We start from the raw sequence: 10,181 nt of genomic DNA, 5'->3' as shown, positions 1-10,181 counted from the left end.
AGGAAAGAAGGAATAAGGAAACAAATTGCACAAGGCTTACAAGTCAAGACTTTTATAATTTGAGAAAATTGAGAATGGTTCTCTTCAACTTGTATGATATTTTATTCCAGGTTGAACTTCATCAAAAACAGTTATGGCAGGAAAGAAAATGCATTTAATAAACATATCACACAGCTGGAAGGATAGTTGGACCTATGCATCTACATCAAGTGGGATAAAACAATAGCATTTTTTCTGGCACCATATTTGAAACCAGAGCATTTTGACTGTTCAAAAATCAGAAGTCATATTAATGTTCACTACATTTTTTTGAATATTTCAATACAGCACATACTCATATGAAAATTAATTTGTGAATTAAAACAATATCCTTTCCAAATGCATAATACAAAATACCCCATCCCACACACACACAAGTATTACTTTAATAAGATATCTATGAAGCTCTATGGTGTGATAAGCTTCACACCATAGAGATGAACTATGAATTCAACTATTATAAATAGCATGATATTGTATTTATGGACAATATCAATACATTCGTTAGGTTATTTTAAAAACATAGCTCGCTTTCTCTACGAAAACATTATCGCATTATAATGACTGTCAATTCAATTATAAAGGCTGTCAATAAAACTACTGTGGATTTATGGATGCGTTCTTATGTTAATGATAAACTTATCATTAGATCATCCACAGTAGTTTTATTGACAGCCGTACCCTTGACCTGAAGTGAGCTCTAAGTCAGTTCAGTTCACAATGCGCTAAATCAGAAATGTTTTTGGGAAATAGATGTGGCCAAAAGTAACATTTTTAACATTTAATTTAAAAACGATGGATGTTAATAGGGAGCTGTTCTTCTCTTCTGCTGTTCTAACAGCTTCTACTGTTCTGTAAAGGCTGCAAGGATTTGATCTCATTCAGACACAAGAGCATCAGTGATGTCTGATTTTGGGTGATGTCCCTCAATCATATCAAGATGCACTCTACTTCACATGTATGTCCATGTGCAAGACTGTACTTGGTTTTATGCACCTGTTAGAAAACGGTGTATCTAAAATAAGGTTTTGACTGTAGGCCATGTACTTTATGTGTGGTGGTTTAAATGTGCCTGCCTGAGGAAATTTAGCCTGGTTAAAACCAGACCATTCTCAGTTGTAACAGAGTTATGGTCTGGCAAAGCGTCATAGACAAATCATTTCCAGAGGGGCGTCACCAACGGACGTCGCGGATAGACCTAAACCCAATCAGAGCGATGAAGGAGATGACGTATGCAGAGCGGTGGAGAAACATCTCCGAGTGTTGTTCTTTGCTCGGTTTTTAACTAAAAGGAAACGTTCAAATCGCTTAAAACAGACGCGATAGCTGATTCGAACGAGTGCTGTTCGACGGTGGCATCCATCTTTGTAATGTAGGCTACAAAATCTGCTTCAAAATCCCAGCGCTGTCGTCATCGTGTAAAGCCCGCCCCAACGTTTCTGATTGGTGCCTCGATTTCGACGGATTGGAAATGGGCTTGAATGAGCTCTTTGCCAGACTAACTTTCAGAGCAAATCTAAATTTGCCGGAGGTTGTTTGGGTTTTCCCAGGCTAGAGGAAATTGACTCCCCTAGATGATTCCTAGGTGCATTAACCAAGACTGAAAATGGCAATCGTAGAGATTAAAAAACACTAAAGTAGAAAGGTGTGTCATTAACCCTTAAAAAGTAGAAGAAACAACATGGTTGTGTATATTGGATCCGTGCATTAGGTCTTAAAGTGACAGCAGCCTTATATTTCTGCTGCAGTCTTTGTTTTTAATGTTATTCAAACAACAAAAGACAATGAAAAAAAAAATCACTCACTGCTCTTGACTGAAAAACTTTAGTAACTTTAATATGGATTAATCTGTAAATTCATACAGTGAAGACTGTCCAGTATTATTTATTTTGTATTTGATTACTTTATTCAGTGTCTACCTGAAAACTACTGTTAATTGTCTTTAATAATGGTTTACATTTATATTACCGGTAGTTGAGTTAGGTTCGGTTTAGATGTGCTATTGAAATTGTACATTTTCACTGCAGTTTTGGTGTCATAACTGCCTGTTTTTGCCGAAAATCATGGCCGGTAAAAAACATTTATGGCCGGTAAATTTTCTTAAGTCACGGGCCATTGGCAGGTGTGTCAAAAAGATAGTCTGAGGCCCTATACATATATATATATATATATATATATATATATATATATATATATATATATATATATAGAAGAGCGCAAAACATTATGACCACCCACCTAATATTTGTGCTCCACCTGCTGCTAAAACAGCTCCGGCCCGCCGAGGCATGGACTCTAGACCCTGTAGGTGTCTTAAATATAGTAAACGTAAACCCTCAAAATGAAAGTGAAATACTACTGTGTTTTCTGAATATGTTGTTGACTGCTTTGCAAAGCTCTTGAACTTTAAACCAGAGCAAAACACATGCTAAAGTGGCCTTGATCCAGGAAATATTCCTACTTTTAGAAAACAAATTTCGAGTTATACACATTTCTTGTCCAGTGTATTTGTTAATTTCTGCATTCACAGTCAAGAAATTACAAAAAGTTTATTGAATTACAAAAAGACAAGAATGAAACACAAAAACAAATGAGTAAAATTGAAAGTAAACTGGTGCAACAGTAGTCAGCAACACATCTATCTATTCCCATTTCAGTCGTATCCGACTCTTAGTCATTCAATGGCCATCTCTTGCCATACGTGAGAGACTGACCATGATTGTTCTTGGCAATGATTTTTCCAGGTAATTCCCAGATCATCCCCATTACAACCCCCCACCCAATAACCAATAATGCAATAAACTGGGGGCCAGTTAATGGCGATGCCACTGATTGTCAAAATTGTGGATTAACTTTTTTCTTACCCTAATCTGGCAACGTATCTCCGGGGATACAGACGTTTCAAAATGTGGCACATAACAGCCTGAACAATATACTGTATAACTTAATTTTCGTTTTCAGCATCTTGAGACAATGTTCACAATTAATATTAGCAGCTGTATTGCTTTTTTTGCTCAAGAATAGTAAGATTAATATGAACTTTCCACAAAGTCAGAATGTTCAGCTCCATGCATGGGCGGTCATGTGAACCAAATGCTCAAAACAGACTCAACTATGAGAATGATAAGAGTATTGGATGAAAATTCTTTCTCATGCCTCCTTCAAATTAAAGAGTATATATTTTGTGGTGCACGTTGTCTGTTTAATAGCATGCTATGTTCACTGTTAATGATCGCACTATAGCCTACTAAATACAGGAAATCATGCTTTTTATGAGTGTGCATAGAACGTGCTTATCAATTTCACCACAATATTTAGGTTTCTTTTTGACTGGTCAAGTTAGGTGTGGCTCCACACCTTGCACACACACACACACACACACACACACACACACACACACACACACACACACACACACACACACACACACACGCACTCGCGCACGCGCGCACGCACGCACGCACACACACACACACACACATTTCTAGATTTAATTCATTTCCACATTTACTTTGAAATAATTATAAATGAAACAAATGGTTGTTGTCATGAGATGAATGAATGATTGAATGACTAACTGATAGGTTATCATCATAAACATAGTAACCTTGACTCAAACACTCTAAGTGAAAGTAAATTACTACTGTGTTCTGAATATGTTGACGACTTCTTCTTTGCAAAGATCTTTGGCTTTAAACCCACCAAAGAGTAAAACCAAAATTAAAGTGCTCTTGATCCAGTACATTTGAGGAAACAGCTTGAATTATACACAAATGGCTCATTGAAATGGCTGAATGGCAAAAGTGAATAATTTACACTAATTTATCGAGTTATGCTTTTAAACATAAAATTAATAAGATGTGAGACGTGATGTGTGGAGAAAACAGACAAATAAATATCACTTTATAGAATGCATTTCCAATCAAGCTGCATAATTCTTCTTCTTCTTCTTCTTCTTCTTCTTTGACGTTTTGTGGCGGTTGGCAAACCAGCTTTTGGTGCATATTCCGCCACCTACTATTGACTTTGAGGGAAAACTACTAAATAAAAAAATAAAAAGAGAGAAAAAGAAAGAAAAAGGGAACCAACAAACACGTACATCTTAAATCCTATCCATTAATGTGTCTTTGAGATATTTAAATGCAATATTAAACTTCTCCTACTATATGAGCGGGTATTACAAATGAAATAACTGTTCTTGTTTGATGTATTCTGAACAAACGTTGTAAAATATCTTATAATCTATCTGATGATTTCCCACTCTTTAAACGTGAAAATGTAACAGTGTTACAACTAAGCCGCCAAGTGTACAATGATAATCAAATGAAAACAGGGAGCCACACAACTTTTGCCACACAAGTTTGAGTATTTATTTATATATTTATTTTGCCACATTTAACTTTGTTGGACTTTCACAAACAATGTTGGAATTTAAATGTCAAAGTATGTTTTTTTTCTCACATTTGTTTACTATGCATTGATCACTTGTTTATTTATTAAAAAGCCTGTTTTACATGCAATCAACCCTTCAAAATGTGATTTTGAGCTCTTTTTTATTATTAATAATAATGATTTTGCATGCCGCTGCCACACACAAATATAATTCAAAAGCAATTACAATATTTTTATTTATTTATTTATTGGAAAACTGTGCAGCCCTTTCATATATCTCTATCCATGATATTGATCCATAATAGAAGGATGATTGGATGAGGGATGGATGTATGGATATCTGTCTATAGGTGTACAAACAATATCAAACTATACAGATAGTAGGCCTACTGAATTATGTGTGTTACACACAAGTGTTACAACTAACCCCTCTGTCTGTTACAATTAACCCCGCATATGGGGTAAATTGTAACATTTGCACACCTGTCACTTTCAGTGCAACTGTACGAAAAAAAAAAAAAAACTTTAAGTGTTCATTTGTAGCAGAGATGTGTAAGTTACTTGTGTAATTGAGCCAAAACCAAAATGCAATATTGTCTGTTTTTCTCATTTATACTCACTAGAAGTTGAAAGTCAACTACAGGCAGAATAGCCATGGACAGTAGGGCAAACAGCACAGTTAATTATTCCAATTTGATGAGCCTCTTTATTCGCTTTTCATCCAAAGCTATTCAGATTTATACACTCCTGTTCCCCCAGTAAAGCTGTAAAATTTAGTCAAATTATGACCAAAAAGCCAAATTATGTTATGCATTACTATTAGACAAAATAAATAAACTACCCAAATACTTTATTTTGCTGACCAGTTAATACGTACAAAAAACGAATAGATTACTAATTTAAAAGTTACCGAGCAGTTAATGCCGTCATGACATGTTATGAGTCATTCTCAAAGGAAACTTTCCAGAGCTCCGCCCCTAGTCTCTCCATCCAATTGTATCCTCGTGTTTAGGTGCAAAACACAACACATGCAGTTAGAAAGCTACAAATGTCCCATGTACTAAGAAATAGAAACTAATGTAGCCTATACAGAAGATACCAAGAGCTGCTTAAGAAAACAGGATGACAGAGAAAAAGAAAGGTAAGAAGATGACACTAGAACCAAATTGTAACTTTTCAACTATATCACTTTATGAATGTCAAGCTTATAGTTCTGTTTTTTTTTTTTTTTTTTTTAAATTAGCATCTCTAAATGTGAATGATTTTTTTTTTTTAAAAACGTTAACCAACCAATTAATTTACAGTAATTTATACAATAAACATGGCAATAAATAAATAAATTATAAATGAGTATTATGCGTCAATAATATGAAATTATTATTTACCGTGCAGCATTGGAGAATCCGAGTTCGATAATAATGTGCTTAATGTAATGCTTGATACGAAACTTTCCAAAACTGTGATTTTGACAGTTGAGCAGCTGCGGCCTCTAGTGGCTGTAAAGCGCTATTGCCGTCAGTAAGTTGAACAGCCGGTACGACTAAGTTTGCGAATCGGTTCTTTTGAACAGAACAAAGAACCAGTTAAATTCTTGTGCAAACTACATTTATTCCGAAAGTGACTTTTTTATGCTGTAGCCTACATGTATTGCGTTTTTAAGCTTCAATAAGGGTGTTTATTTTCATTTCATGTGACTTCAGGTTGTTGAAGACATGATTGTTAATTAGAATTTGCAGTTACAATACTGAACTTAAATTTAATCTCTCTGCGAAGAGAGTGTATGTGTGTGGTGTGTGCTGTTAGATAAAAAAAAAATCAATCTGTCGTCGTCCTAAATGGTGATTGGGACATTTTTTTTTTTTTTTTGCCATTGGGATTACTGGGAAAATATTCCAAATCGACCCGAATTCACCCTACAGCCTATTTCAAATAAATTCTCGGTTAAGTGAGAATTGACTCGAGAAACGCTCGAGTCCGATCTTTGGACGATTCGTTCGAACCGCTTTTCTCAACCGGTTGATTATGTTCAAAAGAACTAGGCTATTAGGGTAGGCTACTGGAAAGTCCCGAGAAAACACAAGTTGCAAAAAAGACAGAAGAAGCATATCAGAACTGTCCACAATACACCGCGTGGTCACGTATGAATTTCAAATAACAAACTCTTTATTTCTTTTCCAGAGAAAGTGAAGTGCGTGTGTCACGCGCACGGGAGCCTGAGAGCGATTTGTTTCCACTCAGAAGTGAAGGGTCCTCTGATAACGCTGAGTGACGGGGGTCATCGCGTGACCAGGGACGGTTCGTCATTCTGCCACGGACTGACGTTCAGCGGGCGACAGGTGAAGATACAGGAGAAAGTGCGCCTGAGAGTCGAGCACTGCGTGCGACGTTGGCACGGAGCACTGCGGGTCGGATTTACTCATGTTTTACCCGATCAGACAACTTTACCCCCTCTGGCCATCCCAGACTTGACCCACTCTCCACTGTTCGCGGCGGTGGTGGTTCCCGTGGGCATTTGTCGCCCTGGCTCAGAGATTCAGTTCTGGTTGAAGAAGAACGGCTGTCTGCGCATACGGAATTCTGATGGCAGAACACACACAGAGCAAACCTCTCTGAACGCCAAGTGGCCCGTCTGGGCGATGATGGACATCTATGGACAGACCACGTCAGTGGTGATGCTTGGTGAGGCTTCTGATCTGATGTCTCATATTTGTGTTCTGAGAGCATAAAAAAGTTATTTTGTTGTGGTTGAAAAAAGCAGGTTATTTTTGTGCTATATTTTTGGAATTACTGTGGCATATACCACATTTACATCATCGCACCGCCATAATACTTTTCTGTTAGAAAGAGCCAGTTTTTTATTGATTTTTTTATTTTTTATTTTTAATGCCAAGGAGTAACGTTACTGCCAAATATGATCGGCTAGAATGGCCCTTTCCTAAAATGTGATGGCATGCTACCCATTTAAAAAAAAAAAAAAAAAAAAAATCCTAAATTAAATAATTGGTTTGTATATTAAAATTGTGAAAAATAATCTACAAATATGTAGGCCTACTGTTTAAGGTGCATCATATTTGAGATTAACATACAGAAGAACAAAATAATCACAATTAATATATTGATTTTTGACTGGTCTTTAGAAAGCTTAATATAATATTAAATGAATAATATTAAAGATATAATAATGATTAGAATTGTTAATAATATTGATATATATAAATATGGCACACACACACACACACACACACACACATATATATATATATATATATATATATATATATATATATATATATATACAATTTCATTAGTATTTCACGTGTTAACTTTGACCGCTCTAAAAATACATTTAGTAAAATCTTTTTCTTTCTTTCAAGATTTCAAAGAACCCTTGCGGCCCCGAGGCTTAAGCAAACCAGGAACATAAATATATTATTTTTCCCCCCTGCCTAACAGTGTATGTGGTCTGTGTATCTGCGTTATAGGTTCCAAAAAGAGATGTTGCATCTTCACCAGGAGGTCCTGTCCTGCTCTCACACACATCAAACACACTGAAGATAAAGAAATAAAAAGAAAGAAGGAACAAATGAGCACGCTGGAGCAGAGAAACCTGAAAAACCCTTATCTTGTCAACACAGGTAAGAATCCCATAAGTGCATGACAGTCATTGTATGGTCGAGTACATTTAGTTTCAGCTTGTAACCTCTTCTCTTTCCCCCCTCAGATCATGAAACTCCCGACTGTGAGGAATGTGTAGTGTGTTACAGTGATGTGGCAAACATTCGTTTGAGCTGCGGTCATAAATGTGTTTGTACTCCGTGCAGCATGAGGGTTTACATGACGTTTGGGACCTGTCCTCTGTGTCGTCGTCCCATGGGTTCCTTCAAACCATATGACTAGTTTTCATCCTGTTTAAACTGGTGGCCATATGGCCTGTTTGTTGAATGTATTTTGTACAATTCATTTCAGAATTGCTTTAATGTACAAATCTATCATTGCACTGTGCAAATGTTTATTTTTTTATCCTCTCTAGTTGCACTATTTCTCATTTGTAAATTATTTTACATTCTGATTATTTATGAAGATAATATACCGTATTTGTGAAAATATCAGATTATTCTTAATCTATTATGTAAATATGTATGTAATATGATTTAAATATATATGTATGTATTGTAAATATGTATGTATGTAATATGAACAATGTTTTTAATTTTGTATTAAATGCATTTTATGCATTTTTTATTACTTTTTATGCTCATTTATTCGCCACCTCACAAAGCGTAGCGTCTTGCACTACTTGAACATTTCCGCCAGGTGTCAGTATTGTGAAGGAAAACAAAAACTCCCAACAACAGAAGAAACAGACAAAAGTTTGATTAAGTTTTGATTCTAATCCTAATTCTTCTAATTCTTAACGACGCTCATGTTCAACATTTAATATGTAAGGCTCAGTGCTGCAGAAGAAGTCTACATTTAAAAGGGGGTGAGCTTTTTCCTTTAAAATAGTCAGGAAGGGTGGGGAAGAGGAATTACGGATTTGGGCGTGAGAAATGCAGTGTGTAGCTAACGTTACTAATAAGAGAACGTGATATATTTGGTTTCGTTTGTTTGCATGTTTGCTGGCTGTTCTATATTAAAGTCTATAAGTTAACACTATAGTGTTCTTTTAATTTGAATGAATATGAAGGAATGCTGAACATGAGGATGAAGCTGGTTTTGATGATATAAATCTACGTTTTCAACATTGTGATGCATGACATTTCAACCAATCAAAATACGGTAGTACCGGGGGTGGTTGACATCATAGGTTGACATTGGGAAGTTTAAACAAGGTCTATACGTTTTTGGCAAAAGTCTTATTTGACAAACCTGTGCTTAATAGTTAGTTTATTGTTTCCAAACATCTAGTTCAAAACGCTCTTAAATTAGAATAATATTTGTGAATCATGTCCTTCGAACTAAAATTCCTAAAATCATATTTTCCTTTTAGCTGTTAGGTTAAAAGTGAAGTCAATAAAACCACACTGACCTGTGTTATACCTGAAAAATTGAAATTGTCAAACTTTTTTTTGTCAAAGATTAAAAGTGTGTTCTCAGGGCACGACTTTCCCCACAAATGTTTAGGCCTATTAAAGGTTTATGTATTTGAAATGCATGTACATTTTCATTCATTCGGGCAAATGGTATAAACCAATAAACTGAGGCATATATTTGTCGGAAGAAATATAACCAAATTTATATAATTTAACTAATTATATCTTGCTTATGTAGGACATGTTCACACTTTTTAAGTGTCCGTAAGGGTTTTAGAATCCGTATTTTTAATTTATATAATATAATTTTTTAAATGTTTGCCTTAACAAGCAGTTGAACAGGTGTACCATTAAAGTGGCCGGTGTGTGTGTGTGTATACATATATATATATATATATATATATATATATATATATATATATATATATATATATATATATATATATATATATATATATATATACATAGATGAGCCAAAACATTATGACCACCAAATATGCTGTTTGTGCTCCACCATGCTACAGTTCCACCAAAACAGTTCCTACCCGCCGAGGCATGGACTCTACTAGACCCTGTAGGTGTCTTTGTATCTGGTACCAAGACCTTGGCAGCATATCCTTCAAGTCCTCTAGGTTGCGATGCGCAGCCGCTGTGGATCGAACTTGTTGGTCCAGCACATCCCAAAGATGCTTAATTGGATTGAGATCTGGGGAATTT

General features: G+C 35.6%; 1 protein-coding gene across 1 annotated transcript; it reads left to right on the top strand.

The window, feature by feature from the left end:
- The first annotated feature begins 5,471 nt into the window (after nucleotides 1-5,471).
- On the top strand, nucleotides 5,472-8,664 carry LOC130081950 (E3 ubiquitin-protein ligase NEURL3). The gene is made up of 4 exons (XM_056246682.1): nucleotides 5,472-5,572; nucleotides 6,610-7,110; nucleotides 7,914-8,066; nucleotides 8,153-8,664. The coding sequence occupies exons 1-4, from the start codon at nucleotides 5,554-5,556 to the stop codon at nucleotides 8,326-8,328; spliced, it is 849 nt and encodes a 282-aa protein (XP_056102657.1). The 5' UTR covers nucleotides 5,472-5,553; the 3' UTR covers nucleotides 8,329-8,664.
- The last annotated feature ends 1,517 nt before the right edge of the window (nucleotides 8,665-10,181 follow it).

Source organism: Rhinichthys klamathensis, unplaced genomic scaffold (assembly GCF_029890125.1).
Source record: "Rhinichthys klamathensis goyatoka isolate OS25496 unplaced genomic scaffold, OSU_Roscu_1.1 h1tg000040l_1, whole genome shotgun sequence".
NCBI classification, from domain to species: Eukaryota; Metazoa; Chordata; class Actinopteri; order Cypriniformes; family Leuciscidae; genus Rhinichthys; species Rhinichthys klamathensis.
Note: the sequence above shows the minus strand (reverse complement) of the source record. Positions and strands in the feature narration are given on the sequence as shown.